The sequence below is a fragment of the Elephas maximus genome, chromosome 12 (assembly GCF_024166365.1).
Source record: "Elephas maximus indicus isolate mEleMax1 chromosome 12, mEleMax1 primary haplotype, whole genome shotgun sequence".
NCBI lineage: Eukaryota > Metazoa > Chordata > Mammalia > Proboscidea > Elephantidae > Elephas > Elephas maximus.
The window spans coordinates 26,154,288-26,174,814 of NC_064830.1; the positions used below are offsets into that span (position 1 = coordinate 26,154,288).

Sequence of the window (20,527 nt, forward strand, 5' to 3'; positions counted from 1 at the left end):
GGGGGTGCAGTTGGATTTGAGTTTAAGGTTACAAGTGAGGAATGGCTACACCCAGGCCTCAAATGTACTAGGATTAGCCACCAGGGTGGGATTTAGTATCTGTGGTTGAAACCAGGGGCAAAAAAAAAAGTCAGATCCTACCCATTCACATTTTGGGATAATTTAAGCAAGCTGGGCTTCAGTATTTTCCTACGCTGACAGAAATGCTTTCTCCACAAAAAATTATAGTTAACAACATAAGCCAGGTTTCACATGGTGACATTTATTTTAAGATAGATATCTCTAAGTGCCCTCAAGCTATGTAGAAGTGCCCTTTACATGAAAAAAGTGGTGTGCCGTAAAAAATGACGCCAAACTATTTGAAGTACACAAACGGGGGCCTTCTAAAGGCTTTATTCGATTCCACTCTATGGCATTTTAATTTGGCGATTTTGACAAGCGTGAGGACAAGAGAAGCAGTATTGTGTGAAGACAAGAAACGAATAAGACCGAGTATATATTTGTGAAGAGATAGCCAGATATAGAAATGGCGAGAGAATAAATTTGTATCTGGGTGTGGTGGTGAGAAAATACGTGTATGGTAGAAAAATGTATAAGAAGAGTTGGGTCTGTAAGAAATAGAAATGTGGGTGCAAGAAGAATGTATATAGTCAGGGAAAAAATGTTTGTGTGAGACAGCACGTGTGTGTGTGTGTGTATGAAAGAGAGAAACATTTGGTGTCTGTGGAAAGAAATGCATGTATGAGACATGCATGTATGTGAAAAGAAGTGCTGTACACACTTGAAGCATGTGTGCTGTATGCATTTAAAAACCAAAAAACAAACCCGTTGCCTTGGAGTCGATTCTAACTCATAGCGACCCTATAGGGCAGACAAGAACTGCCCCATATAGTTTCCAAGGAATGGTTGGTGGATTTGAACTGCCGACCTTTTTGGTTAGCAGCTGTAGCTTTTAACCACAACGCCACCAGGGTTTCTGTACGTATTTAAGGAAGTAGATAAGAGTGTAAGACATAAATGTGTGGTTCATGTATAGATATGGAAGGGGAAAATGTGTGCGAGGAGATTGTGTGTGTGTGTGTGTGTGCGAAGGACAGAATGTGTGTGCGAAGGACAGAACGTGTGTGCAGGCGTGTAGATGTGTGAGAAGAAATGTGTGTGTGAGACTCTTTAGGATAATGCTTTGCAAAGAAACCAATGTGCCCAGAAGCCATGTCTAATTGCCTTGCTGACCTCATGGCCCCTTGGAGAATGCCTCTGCTTTGACTGAATGGGCTTGGAGACCAATGGTTCATTTTTTTTTTTTTTTTTTTTGTGACTGGCCCTCTTTCTCTCAACATCTTTATTGAGATATAATTCACATACATCAATTATACAGTTCACCCTTTTAAAATACAGTATTTTGATATAGTATATTCACAAAGTTGTACAACTATCATCACAATCAATTTTCGAACATTTTATCACCTCAATTAGAAACTTAGCATTCATTAGTAGTCACTCCCCATTTTCCCCCAACAATCCCCTCTGCCGCCCCAGCCCTAGCAACCACTAGTCTACTTTCTGTCCCTATATATTTGCCTATTTTAGCCATTTCATATAAATGGAATCATCTAGTATGTGGTCTTTTGTGACTGGCTTCTTTCGCATTGTGTAGTATTTTCCAGGCTCATTCATGTTGTAACATGTATCAGTACTTCCTTGTTTTATATTGCTGAATAATATTCCATTATGTAGATATACCACATTTTCTTTACCCATTATCACTTGATGCACGTTTGGGTTGTTTCCACTCTTTGGTTATTATACACAATGCTGCTATGAACATCTGTGTATGTATTAGTGTTTGTGTGGACATATACTTTCATTTCTCTTGGGTATATTCCCTAGGAGTGGAATTGCTGGGTCATATGGTAACTCGATGTTTCACCTTTTGAGGAACTGCCAGACAGTTTTCCAGTGTGGTTGCACCATTTTACATTTCTATCACCAATGTATGAGGGTTCCCATTTCCTTGCATCCTCCTCTGTAATTTTTTTTTTTTTTTAATCAGCAAAGAAGCTTTTCCTAGAAGCTCCCCAGCAGACTCCCCTTCATGTTTTACTGGCGAGAACGAAATCACATGGCTCCCACTAAACCAATCACTGGTATTACCATAATTGACTTGGAGTTAAGTTCTAGCTAGGCTCTGGATATAGACCCCTTCCCTGAAAGGTGAATACCTGAACAAACTTGGGGTTCAATGAGCAAAGAAGAAAAGGGGAAGAGATTTGCGGTAGGTAACAATATTCTGCTACAACGTCTTTCGGACGTTTTACTTACAAACATACAAATACATTTTCAAACAAACAAACAAAAAAAAGCTCATACTGTATGTACAGCTTTATGACTTAACACTGAACCATATACTGGATATACCTTTCCAAGATCATACATATTTATTTATAACGTGACTTTAAATGCTGAATGACATTTGTATTTTAAACAGAGGCATTTTTAAACTTGTCTTGGCATACTTAAAATCAGAATTATATTCAATAGAGAAATGGATGGCAGAGCCTAGTTTCTTGTATCCTCTGTCTCTGCCTCGAGGCAAAAAATTAGCTGCCCTCTACCTCTGAGAAGAGGCATCTGGTAAGAGCTCCCTCTACTTCCCCTGCAATTCTTTCTACCCCTAGGGAGCTTTCTTCTGCAATCCGACAGCTCACTTTTAAGTTCCACGTTGGCTACCAACGTTTTTTAGTTTGGCCCTATTCTTGTCAACAACCTTTTAAACCAGTTTCATTCTGCTCCTTTAATTACTTTTTCAAGTTTTGGTTCAAGTTTCATAAAGACATGAAATAAGTGGCTCAGGCTCAGTTCCAGGAAAAACGAATCTAATCATTTGTATCTGTGTGTTGGTATTTAAACAGATTAACTAGGAGCTGGGAGGTAATTTAGAAAGCAAGAAAATCACATGTAACCGTTTCATTGAATCTTATTTCTTTTCTAATTAATTCTTAATCAGGAGTCCTTGGATTTCTGAAATTCATTATAGATCTTTGAAAGCAGGATTGAATGCCTCCCCCCAAAGTCATTGTGTTAACTAGCTACGGTATGGGACATCTGCCTAAGAATTTTTTCTTAGCAGCAACGTAATGTTCATTTTTATTTTTCTGTTGAGCCAAATCATATTTATCTGTCTTTATAGAAAGTAATTGCCTTTTTAAATGTTTGGTCAGTTGCCTGGGTGTTTTTTTTTTTTTGAGGTAAGAATGCTTTTTTTCTGTTTTTGCAATCATTTTTTAACTTTTTTTTTCTTACTGTACTTTAGATGAAGGTTTACAGAACTAGCTTCCATTAAACAATTAGTACACATATTGTTTTGTGACATTGGTTTACAACTCCACGACATGTCAACACTCTTCCTTCTCGACCTTGGGTTCCCTATTACCGGCTTTCCTGTCCCATCCCACCTTCTAGTGCTTGCCCCTGGGCTAGTGTGCCTCTTTAGTCTCGTTTTGTTTTATGAGCCTGTCTAATCTTTGGCTGAAGGGTGAACCTCAGGAGTGACTTCATTACGGAGCTAAAAGGGTATTCCGGGGCCATACTCTTGGGGTTTTTCCAGTCTCTGTCAGGCCAGCAAGTCTAGCTTTTTTTTTTTGTGAGTTAGAATTTTGTTCTACATTTTTCTCCAGCTCTGTTGGGGACCCTCTATTGTGATCCCTGTCAGAGCAGTCAGTGGTGGTAGCTGGGCACCATCTACTTATACTGGACTCAGTCTGGTGGAGGCTGTGGTAGATGTGGTCCATTAATCTTTTGGACTAATCTTTCCCTTGTGTCTTTAGTTTTCGTCATTCTTCCTTGCTCCTGACGGGGTGAGACCAGTGGAGTATCTTAGATGGCTGCTCACAAGCTTTTAAGACTCCAGACACTACTCACCAAAGTAGAATGTAGAACATTTTTTTTCAAACTATGTTATGCCAATTGAGCTAGATGTTCCCCGAGACCATGGCCCCCACATCCCTCAGCCCAGTAATTCTATCCCGCAGGGAGTTTGGATGTGTCTATAAAAAAAACAAAATTTTTAAAAAATTTTTTTATTTTATGGAGCTTCCATGACCTTGCCTTGTACAAGCTGTGCTGGCTCCCCCAGTATTGTGTACGGTCTTACCCTTCACCAAAGGCTAAGCTTTTTACGTTTTTTAAAAAGGTGACATTTTAAATGATTATGTAAGCACTTATGTAATAGCCTCAGTTTTGCCTCTTGACCCACAAAGCCTAAAGTATTTATGTCTTAGTTATACAGTGCTGCTGTAACAGAAATACCGCAAGTGGTGGCTTTAACGAACAGAAATTTAGGAGGCTGGAAGTTTAAATTCAGGGTGCCAGTTCTATGGGAAGGCTCTCTCTCTGTCCACTCTCTGGGAAGGTCCTTCTCTTTTTTAGCTTCCATTCTTTGGTTGCCTGGAAATCATGTAGCACGTATCTTCCCCTTCTGTCTGTGCTTGCTTGCTTAATCTGCTCCCTTATATCTCAAAAGAGATTGATTTAAGACACATCCTACACTAATATTGCCTCATTAAGAAAATCCATTCCTAAATGGAATTATAACCACAGGTAATGGGGTTAGGATTTACTGCACATATTTTTTTTGAGGGGGGAGGTGACATAATCCAAACCATAACAATTTACTTCTGGCCCTTTTAAGAAAAAGTTTGCTGACCCTATTCTACAGAATTTTATTTGCTTGATAAAATGCAAGGGCATTTCTTTTAGTGATTATTGGTTTAACAATTGTAGTAGCTAACCAAACCTTACCAAAAGCCAAAACCAAACCCACTGCTGTGGAGTCCATTCCAACTCATAGTGACCCTACAGGACAGAGCAGAACTGCCTCGTAGGGTTTCCAAGTCTGTAATCTTTAGGGAAGCAGACTGCCACAGGCTTCTCCTGTGGAGCAGCTGGTGGGTTTGAACCACTGATCTTTCAGGACCTTTAGGTTAGCAGCTTAGCACTTTAACTACCACACCACCAGAGCTCTATAACTAAGCTGTAGAGCAAATGTATCCGTTAATGTTAATTTGATATTGTTATTCAGTACATGTTTTTACTGGAGTCATTGAAATGAGATGTTGGCTATAGCCTTTGAGGGTAGGGATTTTTTTTTTCTACTTATACTCAAATATATACCAGCACATAATGGATGCTCAGTAAATATTTGTTAAATGAATAGCACAGACAGCCTACATGTTTGGAAAGTATCCTCCTTAGTATCATTTCTGGGATATAAGTATTCTTGTGATAATCATGGATCATCTCACATCCCTTTTCAAATACTTTCTCAGTGAGTGAAGCTTCTGTTCTTCAGCCAGAACTCTGGGCTTGTCCTTGCACCTTCTGGCCCTGACTTTCTATTCCAGGCTGATCTTACACTGTTGATATCTTGCAGGTCTCTGAAATGCGCTCTTCTGCTTCTGAGCTGGGCTCACACTTCTCCCTTCATCTGGAAAGGCCCTTTCTCTCCACTCACCTTCCCTCTTTATGACAGTATTACTCATCCTTGGAGAGAAAGCTTAAACATTGCTTCTTCCAAGAAGCCTTCTGCAGCCCCCTAATAGAGCTATGTTGACTGTATATATATATATATATATATACGTATTTTTTTAAAAGGTGATACGTGGTCTGACAAAGAAGTTTTATTGATTTGTGAATTTATGGCTCTGAATTTTTTTTTACATAGATCTAAAAATCAAATCACATTTCACTATACATGTAATAAAAAGTATATGGAAATAAGTTTATCCTTAAAAAAATCTGAGACATATTCACTGTAGGGCCTTCACACGTTTTCATTCATATGTTTATTCATTTAAGAAATACTTATTGAGAACCTCCTTTTTTCCAGGTGTTAAGGACAGGAAGACGGATGAGACACAGACCCTGCCCTCAGGGAACTCATGGTCCAGTATGGGGCATTGACAAATAAATAGAAAATCACACAATTGTGTAAGAAGCTTTGTGATAGAGGTGAGTGCAGGCTGCTGTGGAGAACCAAGGCAGGGACTCTCAACCAGTTTGGAGGAGCCACGTCTACACATCCTGCTTGTATTATTTGTGCAATTTGTTTTCCCCACTAAACCATGTCTCACTTCTGTTCTTAAATAATGGTGAAACTATACATAACGATACATTCACCAACTCAACAATTTCTACATACAATTCAGTGACATTCTGAAAGACGTACAACCTTTCTCGCCCTCCTTTTCCAAATTATTCTACCACCATTAACATAAACTCAGCGCCCCCTAAACAAAAACTGCCCCTTTTCCCTTCCTTCCCACCCCAGTAACCATTACTCTTTTCTGGTTTCTATATACTTATTTCATATAAGCGAGATCATACAGTATTTGCCCTTTGGTGGATGTCTTTTTTTGCTCAGCATGTTTTCAAGGTTCATCCATGTTGTGGTATGCCCCAGGACTTCATTTCTCTTTATGGCTGAGTAGATTTCCATTGTGTGTATATACTACATTGTTTATCCATTCCTCTATTGACAGACATTTTGGTTGCATCCACCTTTGGCTATTGTGAAAAGTGCCGCAATGAACATTGGTGTACAGGTTTCTGTTTGTGTTCCTACCCTCGCTTCTTTTGGTTATATACCTAGGACTGGGATTGCTGGCCATATGGTGGTTCTTTGTTCAATGTTTTGAGGAAGTGCCAAACTGTTCTCCAGAATGGTTGCACCATTTTACATTTCCACCAGCAATGGATGAAGGTTCCAGTTCCTCCACAACCTCACCAACACTTATTGTTTTCCTTTTTTTTTGGTGACTGCCATTCTCATAGGGATGAAGTGGTACCTCATTGAGGTTTTGATCTGCATCTCTAATGGTAAGGAAGTTGAGTCTCTTTTCTTGTGCTTGTTGGCCATTTGAGTATCCTCTTTGGTGAACTGTCTGTTCAAGTTCTTTGCCCATTTTTTGATTGGGTTGTCTTTTTGTTGTTAAGCTGGATCTCAGTGATTGGTTTTTGTATCTCCTACAACGCTGCCCACATATGAGTAGGTGAGCAATAAATATTTATTGAGTGAATAAATCTCCATAAAGTTGGTGTATTAAACAACAAATATTGAACTATTTATTCAAATAGTCACTTATGTATTCTATATCATGTTAAAAATCAGAATTTAAAATAATACTAAATATCACTAAGCCTGGCTGAGTCTGCATGTACGGTGTAGGTTAAATGTGTGGTTAAGAGCTTGGACTTTAGAGTCAGAAACATCTCGGGTTAAAACCTGGCCTTGCCACTTAGTAGCTGTGTGTTCTAGCCTGGATGATAATTTCTACCTCACAGGTGAGGCTTAAATAAAATGAGATAACGTGGGTATAACTGCCTAAGTCAGTGTCTTACACATAAGACATGTTCAATGAATGGAATCCTTTGCTGATGTAGGTGGTGCCAGTCAAAGGCTGCCTGACAGATCCCTACCCCAAAGCTCTTCCCCAGCTGTCCTGCACTGGCTGCCAAATTCCACTGTTCCCTTACGCCTCTTGAAGAATTTTTGGATTGCAGGAGGCAACTTAAAATGCAGGCGCAATGGGAACTCATACATAGTCACTGTGGAAAACAGCGTGAAGGTTCCTCAGAAAGGTAAACATAGAACTACCTTACGACTCAGCAATTCAACTCTTAGATATATAGTCAAAAGAATAGAAAGTGGGAACACATATACTAATGTTCATTGCAGCACTATCTGCAATACTCACAAGATGGAAACAACCTCAATGTCCAAGAGATGAAAGGATAAACAAGATATGCTATATACATACAATGGAATATTACTCAGCAGTAATGAGAAATGAAGTTCTGATACATGTTACAACATGAACCTTGAAAACGGTAAGTCAAGCACAAAAGGACAAATATTATATACCACTTACATGAAATATCTGGAATAAGGCAAGTGTATTCAAAACCAAACTAAACTCATTGCCATGGAATTCATTTCCACGCAAAGCAACCCTTTAGGACAGAGTAGAACTGTCCCGTAGAGTTCCCAAGGCTGTAATCTTTATGGAAGCAGATTGCCACAGTGAAGTGGCTGGTGGAAACACTGACCTTAGGGTTAGCAGCCAAGCACTTAACAACTGCACCACCAGGGCACCAAAACAAAACCAAACCAGACTCATCGCTCTTGAGTCAATTTTAACTCAAAGTGACCCTATAGGACAGAGTAGAACTGCCCCATAGGGTTTCCAAACAGCAGCTGGTGGATTTGAACTGCTGATCTTTTGGTTAGTAGCCATGCTCTCAACCACTATACTACGAGGCTCCACCAGGGCTCAGTGAGTGCACAGAGACTAGTTTATTAGTGGTTACCAGGGGTAGGAGGGAGGGGAAAAGAGAGAACCATTGCTTAGGGGGCACTGAGTTTCTGTTAATAGTGATGGAATACTGTGGAAACAGATAATGGTGATGGTTGCACATGATGAATGGAATTAACATCATTGAATTGTACGTGTAAAAAAATGTTGAAATGGCAAATACAGTGTGTATTTGAATTATTTCATAATAATAAAAAAGAAAATGATGGTGCTGTCAAAGTACAGGAGTTCTGTAGATTCATTCAGGCAGCACTTACACCAGGACCCACTGTGTGTGCTCACACTTGAAGGGGGGGAAACCCTCATTTTCTTATTTATAACTGCCCAGTTTGGTGAACTGTGACTTTCTCCCCTGTCTGCAAGGACACTGTCTGTTTAGACAGGCCCAAGGTCTCAATCAGGGTCACGGGGGTGAGTGGCAGATGGGTACACTGTTGTTTGGCACTGGGTCCAGAAAACACAGGGCCTATCTTTTGCTTAAAAAGAGAAAGAAATCTGGAGTTCTCTTTCTTGTCTCAAGCTTCCTTAAGTGTTACTCCTGCTCTGTGCTTAGGAGCCCTGGTAGCACAGTGGTTAAAGCACTCAGCTGCTAATCAAAAGGTAGGCTGTTGGAACCCACCAGCGCTCACCTGATGGAGAAAGATGGGGTAGTCTGCTTCCGTAAAAATTTACAGCCTTGGAAACCCCGTGGGGGCAGTTCTACTCTGTCTTATAGGGTCTCTCGACTCCAAGGGCAACCAGTTTGGCCCTGTACTCGTTGCTCCGGGCCACCTCTGCATCAGTCCTCAGCGAGGCCCGCGAAGATTTATTAGGGGATCATTAGTTGGTTCCTTCTTCATTCACTCACTGCTGACCAACACTGGGGCCAGGGAAGTTGCCCCTACCGCCAGCAGGTGCCCTTCGTTCCAAAAATCTTCCTCTTGAGCTGGCCTCAGGCAGGTCCCCTGATGGGATGATCGCTGACCTCAGCTGTTGGGGGTCCGGCAACACCTCCCCCCCTTCCCCTGCCCCGCATGCTGCTTGAACCTGGCCATAGCGGGTTGAGAAGGGCGTGGATCCAACCCTCTGACCAGGTCAACGCTTTGGGTGCCCCGTGCAGGGTTCCACCAAGTGGCAAAGTGGGGAGTAGGGGGATGGGGGGAAGGAGGTGGCAGTGGGGAGTGGGAGAGTGACGCGCGAAGCCTGACCTACCATGCCCCCTCTGGGCGCCTGGGCCCCAAGCTGTAAAATGACCTTGATTCTCCAGAGCTCTTTCAACTTCTGTCCCGACCGCCTTCCCCGCCAAGTTGCCTGTGGCTGGAGAAGGTCTCAAATTGTGGTCCCGTAAGAATGTCGGGGTGTGTGTGCACCGGGGCGGGTGGACGGCTGCTGCTGGGAGGGATCCCTGAGAGAGAAAAGGGAAGAGCGCGACATTTACTCAGAGGACACTGGCGCGCCCAGCTCGGGCACCTCGTGGTGCTGGAGGGGGGGTTCCTTTATTCCTTCTGACTTTTATCAAGGCGGGCGCAGGGACCCCACCAGTGCAGGACGAGAGGGCTGGCGGCTGAACCGCTGACCGACCTTCACTGGGGAGGCGGGGACCCGGGGTCTGGGGGCCGGCGGAGTCCTCGTCCTCGGCTGGGACGAAGGCGGGCAGAGTAAAACAGGGGTCTGGGACGCTGGCGGCGAACCTCGGTGGACAGGGCGCGAGGCCGGTGGCGGCCGTCGACGGCTCCCAGAGCAGGAGTTCGGACTGAGGGCGGGCGGCTCCGCTCCTGCCTGCTCCTCTCCCCCCGCCCGAAGCCGCCCCAGGCCCAGGGTGGCCGCCCCCGCGGAGCCTCACAGCCTCCAGGGCCCCGGCCCCGCGCTCCGCCCCAAAGCCTGCGCGCACCCAGACCCTTCCCCAGCTGCAGCACGCCGGCGGCTCAGCTTAGCGCCCGGCCTTCCTCCGCGGCCGCCCCGAAGACCCGGAGAAGTGGACTCTGGGGGCGGCCTGTGTCAGGGGTCGAGTCCTCCTCTGCTACCCAGACTCCGTAGAATCCGGGCTTTGCCGAGCGCCCCCGACTCCGGCCCTAACCTGGGGAGTTGTCGGTGTGACTCGCGGCTCGGACCGGGCTTCCGACGGCGGCGGCCGCACGGGTGAGGGGCAGCCTCCGAGAGAGGACAAAGAGCGCCCGAGGTAGGACTGGGTCCGAGGACTGGCCGCGCGGCGGGGGGCGCAGGGCCCCGGGCTGCGTCGCGGCGGGGCTCGCTGACCCGGGCGGCCGGGCGCGGGCTCCTGCTGCCGGTTCCAGCTCGGCGGGCAGCGGCGGGGCTGCGCCGGGAGGCCCCGGCCCGGGCCGCCCACGCCCACCTGGCTCCGAGAGGAGGGCCTGGGGACGTGAACTTTTCCCCGCGCCCCGAGAGCAGCGCCTGGGCCTGTGGACCCCGCGGGGAACAGAAGGGCGCGCAGCGGCCGGACGTGGCAACTTCCCGAGCCCTGGTCCCGGCGAGGAGATTCGGAAGTTTACGTGTTCAGCCCTGAAAGGCTTGTGGGGGGCCTGGGTGCTGCCGCCTCATGTGTTTGTGTGTGTGTGCGCTCGGGTGTGTGAGAGTGAGTGTGTGTGAGAGAGCGCGAGAGGATGCGCGTGAGAGCGCGCGCACGCAAAGGGCTCAGCGCAGTGCCTGGCACAAGGTAAGCGCTCAGGGAGTGAGACCTATTAAAAGTGACGATGACGGTAATGATACTTACTATTTCGAGGGTGTGTGTGTGTGTGTTCTTGTGTTTAGCCTGAGGTGGGAGCCACATATCTCGCAGCTCTTAGGGACGCGGGAGAAAACGGGGCTTCTTCGTGGAACCGCCCTGGGACGGTTTTTGAGGGCCTCCTCCACTTGGAAAGGCTGGTTTAGGGGAGGATTAGGAACTGGGTTCCATATTTGGGTCCTGGGAATAAAGGCTGCTTCTTGGAGTCCAAGAAGGTAGGTAGGTGGGTGGATGGGTGGGGGTGTGTGTGTGTGGCCACCAGGATGCCGGAGGGGAGTGGGAGGGGGGTGTGGAGGCTCGGGAGATCGCCATTCATGGAGGAGGATGCTGGGCCATTTTGCTGTCAACCCCCTTTTGATCCTTGGTCAAGAGGATCAGCAGAAAAGACGGACTGCTTAATTTGTATACTGAAGCATTTCTTTAATAAACTTTTATTACACAGTTAAGTGTTACTTCGGGGCTTGAGAGCTTTTTTTTTATTATCACTCTCAAACAATAAACTTGTGAATTTAACTTGAATAAAAACTTTTTTCCCCCGGAGAATTTTAATTCCTGCATTTGACACTGTTAGACATGGAGAGAGGTGGAGACTTGGAAGGAATCCAAATGTCATCATATGTAAATACTGTGTCACTGTCACCTAATTTGCGGCACTATGTAGGAAAATGCTGTTGGGAATTTTAAAGGCCAATTAGAATTCCACCTAAAGGGTTTCTTAAATCTCTGGACCGATTTGAAAAATTTCCTTATAACCAATCCCTTGCTTCCAGAGCATTGTTTTTGGGCTTGCTCAGGAAAGCTGAAATTACTAGGAAACACGTTGAACATAGGTGAGATGTTTCTGCAAGCCTTTCATTGCTGAAATCTGGTTCACTTAAAGTGTGCAGTGCGATCTGTGACATTTTTAATCCCCAACCATAGCGAGTGTTGTGCCCCACTGTTATTTCTGGAGTAAGAATTCTATATGGAGTGAGAAAGAAGACATTCCATTGTGCCTTTCTTTTTATTGCACACGATTTATTTGTGGTTTAAAATGTTTTTAATGAATGAAAATAGCCAGTATGAACAATATCTCTAATCTCTTACCGGTTTGGTAATTTGCAGTTACACTTTAAATGTCTGTATTTTTAATAGGGGAGTTTATAATCTCATAGAGCCTGTCTAAAAGTTTCTATGCTTAATACGAAGTCGATTGCTCTTTCATTTAGTAAGCAATTTACTGAACTCCTTTGTAATTGTAGATGTTCATTCTAGTACTGCTATTTTATTTGACATTAAAAACTTTGTTTTTGACAATACCGTGTTTAAGGATTCAATATTTGAATTATTTAGAAGTTCTAAGAGTGTTCAGAGTCAGTTTAAAAGTAAAGCTAGCAAAAAGTTAGAAAATCAGAATGATAAGGAAAAGATAGACCGTACCAAAAAGAGAGAGGGCAAGCCCCCTGCCCAGGCCTGAGGGAATGAGAACTTGGTGCCAGGGGGCACCAGGGCGTAATCATCACAAGAGTTGAGAGGGACCATGACATTTAAAGCAGACCGTATTAAGGGCTTACCACACAGTAACTGGGTGAAGGGGGCTTGCTTTTAGTAAACTTACCATTCTCCATCCATCCATCCAGCATGCTTTAGTGGTTCTGTTCCGCACTTGGAAATGAAGTTTCTAGGGCTTATGTGGGAGAAGCTGACCATCAGGCCCGGCTAGGGGCAGCTCATGGATCTCTGGGCTGGCTGCTCTGGAAGTTCTGTGGACTCTCGTTTCTTCATGAAGGTCCCAGGCAGTTAATCTTTTCTCAGCTTATGGGCTGTGTAATGGGTGCTCTTGGTTTTTGGGTTTGGTTTCTGGATACACGGATAAATTGTACTTTAAAGCTAACTGCACTCCAAACGAGGACTTGAAGTACTGATAAAGTAACAAAACAGGACGGGGAGAGCTTTGTAGAAGTGATATATATTTGTGACCTAAGATTTAAGAACATACATAAAGTTTTTTTTTTTTTTAAGTGCTCAGAAGTCCGTGATCCAGATGTAATTACTGTGAATAATTGGGTGTATTTTTTTCTGATAGAAAAACTAAATTTATATGCTTTTTAAAATTGATCAAAATTATATATAATATGACGTAGTATTTATGTCATCGTGTATCTTGTTTTTCCATATAGCAATTATATTATGAATATTGCCTATCATTATTTCTTTGATAACGCTGTTTTAAATAGCTGTTTTGTGTCTCATGATACGCATACATTAGAATTTGTTTAACTATTTCTCTACCAGATATTTGGGCTTTTTCTATCATTTGTACTTTTGATAAAATATCACTGATTGCTTGTAAGGCACGTGTCTAAAATTTGACTGGTTTTAGGAAGTGGGAATAAAACTTTAACTTCAGGGACATGAAATGAAAAATGGTGAAGTCTTGCCCCAGTCCTCTTAATCTCAGTGGGATATAATCTGTCCTTGTTAGGTGCCATTGAGTTGATTTCGGCTCATAGCGACCCTATATGACAGAGTAGAACTGCCCCATAGGGTTTCCTAGGCTGTAACCTTTATGGGGGCAGATGACAAGTCTGTCTTCCATGGAGCCACTGGGTGGGTTCAAACAGCCGATTTTGGTTAGCAGTTGAGTGCTTAACCATTGTGCCACCAGAGCTCCCAGGATATAATCTAGTTTACGCTTAATTATTTCTTATACCACTTATTCATCCCTATAATACAATAATTTGAATTTTACTTACCCCACCAAATTATAGACTTTTTGGGGTACAGAAATTTGTGTCTTAATTTTGTATGGATCCCTCCAGTGTCCACCTAGCACTTGGGATGTCACAGATGTTCAAAATGTACCTTTGCAGGGGAACGTATTTCAGGGAAAACTCAAGCCCTCTCAGAGATGTGCAGTAACAAATTTTGATGCAACTGATCCTTGTTAGGTTTTTTATAATAGAAAATTTCAAATACATTCAAAAGTAGGAAGACTGGTATAATGACTCCCTTTGTGCTCATCATCGAGCTTCAATAATTGTCAGTGTTTGGGGAATCTCGATTCTTCTGTCTCCCCTCTTCCCCCCACCCCACATTATTTTGAAGTAAATGGAAGACATATCATTTCGTACCCCTGGTGTTTTTAATGATGAGTTTACGTCAGAATCCAGTGAGAAGGGAATATTTTCAGTGTGCTCAGCAGGAGGATGTCGGTTGGCTGGGAGGCTGCAGAAAGGCCAGTGATCTGAGAGTTAGGAAATCTGTATAACTTGGTTAGTCTTGAACTTGAAAGAGTTGGTTCTCCTTTCTGAGCTCAGGTTTTCATCTACCACCTAGGCTCAATTAATCTGTAAGCTTCCTTCTAATTCTAATTTTGTTCAAACATGAGGCCTGCCTTTTAGTCTAGAATGGTGGTTCTCAGTTGTAGACCAGCATCAGTATCCCCTGGGAGCTTGTAAGAAATGCAGGTGCTCCAGGCCCGTATCTAGATCTCTTCAGAAATTCTGAGATCGGGGCCCAGCAGTCTGTGGTTTAACAAGCCCTCTCGGTGATTCTGATGAACGGTCACGTTTGAGAACCACTAGTCCCTGATGATAGGATGGAAATCTGTAAGTTCTTGAAACACAGAAGTAAAAACTCCTGGAAATTGTACATTTACCAGCCACCCAGCTCTGTAAGTAAATCCAATGTTAGACTTCTTCCTCTTGCTCAGAATGATAGTGCAGTGACTATGGGATATTTTGTTGATCAGGGACTCTAATTGGTAGTTATATGGTCTTGATTCATAAAGATTTGGGGAAAAAGTTATTAGGTAAAATCTTTATGGACTGAGGTCTGTGTAAGCAATTTTTATTAAAAAAAAAAAGGTTGGGAACCACTTCATGTGACATATCGCATTTATAATTGTGTATTTGTTTGTTTGATGTCTTATTTCCAACTGTTGCATGGTAGTGTTATAAAGAACTAAGTCTCTTAAGCTCACTGTTGTATGCCAGCACCCAGCACAGTGGCTTGCCCACAGTAGGTGTTTGGTAAAGATTTGCTGAAAGAATGAGCTCTTGTTCTTCAGGGAATTTACTGAACTCCGGGTAGGGAGCCTCAAGTAGAAACAATTAGAGAACAATTAAGAGTTCTATTTTAGGTCTTGCCTCTAAATGTAGGAGTGTTTGACCCAGAAGGCCATTTTGCTTCTTATTTGTCAAATAAAAGTATCCATTATGTGTCCAACAATGTCTTAGACTCTGGAGAGAAGTATGGCAGACAATACAAGAAAAGTATAAACAAGGAGGCCCTGTGGTTTGGAGTATTCACTGATTCATAACTGCCTTTCATTCTGCTGCCTTCTCAGTCCAGAGCTAGCTGGATAATAATAGTAATATAGCTACCATTCTTGGACATCTGCCTTATAAAAGTATTTTATGTGCATCACTACTCTTTTTTCAACCTGTGAAGTTAATATTATTGCTCCCATTTTATAGATGAGGAAACAGGTTCAAGAAGTGACTTGTTAAAGTTGAATAGTGTGTAAATGTCAGAACCTTCAAGGAGAATTACCTGCCCAAATGCCACTAGTATTAACATGTTACCACTTCAGGGTATATCCTTCTGGTCTTTGTTCCCTCCCAGTGCATTTAAAAAAAAAATTATGATACAGTTTACATACCATAAAATCTATCCTTTTAAAAATGTACAATTCAGTGGTTTTAGTTTATTCACAAAGTTGTGCAGCCATCACTACTAATTCCAGAACATTTTCCTTAGCACAGAAAGAAACTGCATACCCATTAGCAGTCACTCACCGTTCCCCTTTCACTCAGCTCCTGGCAACCAGTAACCTGTCTTCAGTTTCTGTGGATTTACCTATTTTTATTTCATATACGTGGAATCATACAATATATGGCCTTTTGTGTCTGGCCTCGTTTACTTAGCATAATGTTTTCAAGGTTCATCCATGTTATAACATGTACTTCATTCCTTTTTATGGCTGAATAATATTCCATTGTCTGAATATACCACATTTTGTTTACCCATTGTGATTGTTAAGGTTGTGTGTCAACTTGGCTGGGCCGTGATTCTCAGTGGTTTAAGATTTACATAATGATGTAGTTTGATAGTTATGTAATGATGTTATTTGGCAGTTACATAATGATGTAGTTATTCTTCATTTTGTGGTATATGTAATCACATCCATGATGTGTTCTGATACGACAAGCCAGTCAGTTTTAAGGGGAGTTTGCTCAGGAGTGTGGACTGCATCTAGTATATATGGACGTTCTGACAAACCTCGCTGGCTTTTGCTTACACTGGATCCTGCATCAGCTTGTCATCATCAGACCTCCAGTTCTTGGAACGTGAGCCAGCAGCCTGCCATACTGCCTGCTGATCTTGGGATGCGTTGGCCTCCACAGCATTTGAACCAGCAGGTTGCCGTCTTACCTGCCAATCTTGGGTTCAACAGCCCCTGCGGGTACAAGAGTCAGGAGAAGCCTACAGCCTGATGCCTGACCTACAGACTTGGAACTTGCCAGTCTCTACAACTGTGTGAGCCATTTCCTTGAGATACATCTCTCTTTTTCTTTATATATACGTACACACACATACACCTCACTGGTTTTGCCTCTCTAGAGAACCCAGTCTAAGACACCCATTCATCAGTTGGTGGACATTTAGGTTAGTTCTACTTTTTCGCTATCATGAATAACGGTGCTATGAACAACAATATACAAATTTGTATGTGGACGTGTGTGTTAGTTTCCTAGGTTGCAGTAACAAAATATCACAAGTTGGGTAGCTTGTTCTTTAGAACAGAAATTAATTGTCTCACATTTCTGGAGGCCAGGAGTTCGAATTTAGGGTATCAGCAGTGCCATGCTCCCTCTGTTCTAGGGGAAGATGCTTCCTTGTCTTTTCTAGCTTATGGTAAGCCCAGGTATTTCTTAGTGTTCCTTGGTCGTAGATGCATCCTCACTTGGCTGCCTCCCCCTTGTGTCCTTCTGTGTTTTCTTCTCTTTTATAAGTTCACCACTCAGGTGGGATTAGAATCTGCCTTACTTCTGTATGATCTCATGTTAACTGATTACATCTTCAAAGACCCTATTTCTTCACAGGAACAAAGGGTTAGGACTTCAGCATATTTTTTTTGAGAGACGTAATTCAACCCATAATAATATGTGTTTTCAAGTGTCTTGGGTATGTTTTTTTTGGGTATGTATTGAGGAGTAGAATTGGCTAGATCATATGGTGATACTAAATTTAACCTTTTGAGGAATTACCAGATTTCTGAAGTTGCTGTACAATTTTATATTCCCACTAGTAATGTATGAGTGTTCCAATTTCCCCACATTCACTTGTTACTGTCTTTTTGATTATAACTATCCTAGCTAGTATGGCATAGTGGGTGAGAGCTTGGCTGCTAACCAAAAGGTTGGCAGTTCGAATCCACCAGCAGCTCCTTGGAAACCTTATGGGGCAGTTCTGCTCTGTCCTATAGGGTTGCTATGAGTCAGAATTGATCTGATGGCAAGGGGTTTGGGGTTTTTTTTTTTTTTTTTTAAAACAAGTGTGAAAAGAGCCCTGTTGGTACAGTGGTTAAGCTTTGGGCTGCTAACCGAAAGGTCAGCAGTTCAAACCCACCAGCCACTTTATGGGAGAAAGATGTGGCAGTCCGCTTCTGTAAAGATTCCAAAAAAAAAAAAAACGAAGCCCAGTGCCGTCGAGTCGATTCCAACTCATAGCGACCCTATAGGACAGAGTAGAACTGCCCCATAGAGTTTCCAAGGAGCGCCTGGTGGATTTGAACTGCCGACCCTTTGGTTAGCAGCTGTAGTACTTAACCACTATGCCACCAGTGTTTCCAGCCTTGGAAACCCTATGGGGCAGTTCTACTCTCCTGTAGGGTTGCTGTGAGTCAGAATTGACTCTGTGGCAATGAGTTTGGTTTGGGTTGTAATCAATAATAATAATAAAAAAAAATGAGTTTGGTTTGGGCAGCGAGTGTAAAGTTGTATGTATGTCTTTGTAGTTTTGATTTGCCCCAGTACATTTTTATATGATTTAGATACTACTGGCAGTTTTTCTTTTCCTTACATTATATTCTAAGCGTTTAGAAGAAATGGATCAGCATATGACTGTTTTAATAATTTCGATGGCATGATATAATTTTTTTCTCTTTTTTTCATAAAGAGCCCTGATGGTACAGTGATTAAAGTGCTTGCCTGATAACCAAAACGAAACCCTGGTGACGTAGTGGTTAAGTGCTACGGCTGCTAACCAAAGGGTCCACAGTTCGAATCTGCCAGATGCTCCTTGGAAACTCTATGGGGCAGTTTTACTCTGTCCTGTAGGGTTGCTATGAGTCGGAATTGACTCGACAGCACTGGGTTTGGTTTTTTGTTTTTTTTTTGATAACCAAAAGGTTGGCAGTTTGAACCCACAAGCTGCTCCACAGAAGAAAGATGTGGCAGTCTGTTTCCATAAAGATTACAGCCTTGGAAACCCTATGGGGCTGTTCTGCCCTGTCCTATAGGGTTGCTGTGAGTCAGAATCGACTTGATGGCTACGGGTTTTTTTGCCCCCATAAAGTACAAATCTTAAAATAATGCCTGCATATTAGTGTGCTCAATTTTTGTTCTTTCCTTTAAACCTGACAACTTCTTGAGTAAAAATTCCAAATCCTGTCAAATGTTATTTATAGGAAGAATGGCTTATTAGAAGTCTGAATAAAAATTACAGAAATGGCCTGGATCACTTAAAAATTACAGTAGATTTTTAGAAATAAGTCTGAGAGTAAGGCCATACTTGATCCCTGTTTGTGGTCTCAGCAAGGTAAAGAGTTAAGGAAGAAGAGATTTGAAAGCACATCTTGTCTATGAAGTATCTGTGAGACCTTGAAGAAGTTTTTCCCATTCCTGCATTTCTGCTTAGTCATCTGATAACGGCAATAATAACTTCTCAGAATTTTCATAAGGAGTAAGTGAGTCTTACATGAAAAGCACTGAATGCAGTTCTTTGGTTGCAGGATGTTTTGAATAAATGTTAGCACCTTCCCCTCAGTTCCTAGGAGTGAGGCTGGAAGATCTCAGCAGCTTCATCCTCTAGTTCTGGGACTCCACAGCCAGCTTCCTCCTCTTTCTATTCATCCACCAAGATCTCATTGTCATATTTAGATGCATGGTTTCTGCATTGTTCCAAGGTTTAGTTACTCTGTCCCAGTTCTACTAATTCTCCTCTACCAACTAGTCTAGTCCAATCTGTTACGTATTAGAGGCTTGGGCATCTTCTAACAACCCCCCCTCCCCCTTCAGTGACTACATTCTAGCATCTGTACCCTGACTTGGCAGCTAGTTCCCACTATTTGGGACAGACCCCCTTGGTTCGGACTTCCTGCCTGATCTCATGGTACCCCCTTTGGATGCACTGTCGCTCTGTCAGCCATCTGGTTGTCTCCGTCTCTGGTCACCATGCGTTGTTTCCTTCTCAGTGAGCGTTGAGCTTTGCTCAGGGATTTTTATCCTAGCCCTGGTGCATCATAATGGGCATGTCCAGGTTCAGAGTTGGTAAATCCATGGTACCCACCTTACTTGATGGAAGCAACTGTGCTACATTTGGCCAGATCTTAAGTTAGGACTAAAACGTCTCTCATTCTTTCTTCTTTAAAGGTCCAGTAAGCCCATACGAGAAATGTTCGTTGGTTGGTTTGCTTTGGGATCATCTATTGAAAACCCCATCAGCTGTATTTCACGGCCGATGGAATCAGTTCCAACTCATAGCAACCCTCTGTACAACAGAATGAAACACTGCCCGGTCCTGCGCCCTCCTCACAATCATTGCTATGTATGAGCCCATTGTTGCAGCCACTGTGTCAATCCATCTGTTGAGGGGTCTTCCTCTTTTTCGCTGACCCACTGCTTTACCAAGCATGATGTCCTTCTCCAGGGACTGGTCCCTCCTGATTATACATCCAAGTTAGGTAAGATGAAATCTTGTCATCTTCCCTCCTAAAGAGCCTTCAGGCTGTACGTCTTCCAAGACATATTTGTTTGTTCTTCTGGCAGTCCATGATACATTCAGGATTCTTTGCCAGTACTGTAACTCAAATGCATCAGCTTTTCTTTGGTCTTCCATATTCATTATCCAGCTTTTGCATGCATATGAGGTGATTGAGAATACTGTGGCCTGGGTCAGGTGCACCTTGGTCCTCAAAGTGACATTTTTGCTTTTCAGCACTTTAAAGAGGTCTTTTGCAGTAGATTTGCCTAATGCAATAGGTCATTTGATTTCTTGACTGCTGCATCCATGGGCGTTGATTGTGAATGCAAGTAAAATGAAGTCCTTGATAACTTCAGTATTTTCTCCGTTTATCATGATGTTGCTTATTGGTGCAGTTTTGAGGATCTTTATTTTCTTTATGTTGAGGTGTAAATCCATAGTGAAGGCTGTGGTCTTTGATTTT

The 20,527-nt window shown here is 42.9% G+C and overlaps 1 protein-coding gene and 1 long non-coding RNA gene across 11 annotated transcripts in view; one reads left to right on the forward strand and one right to left on the reverse strand.

Annotated features, from left to right (window-relative positions):
• Nucleotides 1-7,897: 7,897 nt before the first annotated feature.
• On the reverse strand, nt 7,898-10,750 carry LOC126086501 (uncharacterized). The gene is made up of 3 exons (XR_007519544.1): nt 10,429-10,750; nt 9,606-9,756; nt 7,898-9,316 (listed from the first exon to the last, which is right to left on the reverse strand). It is a non-coding gene; the product is annotated as an uncharacterized LOC126086501 (long non-coding RNA).
• GREB1 (growth regulating estrogen receptor binding 1) overlaps nt 9,919-20,527 on the forward strand; it is a 189,449-nt gene continuing 178,840 nt past the window's right edge. For 6 of the 10 annotated variants that reach the window (XR_007519543.1, XM_049902777.1, XM_049902781.1 and 3 more), the window contains exon 1: nt 10,556-11,025. Coding sequence is in view for 8 of the 10 variants with exons in the window: in XM_049902777.1 (XP_049758734.1) it covers nt 10,909-11,025 (117 nt within the window). In the remaining 2 variants the exon portion in view is untranslated. Of the gene's footprint in view, nt 10,531-10,553; nt 11,026-20,527 lie in introns of those variants that run through there. The other 4 variants (XM_049902771.1, XM_049902772.1, XM_049902778.1 and 1 more) reach the window with 2 other exon arrangements.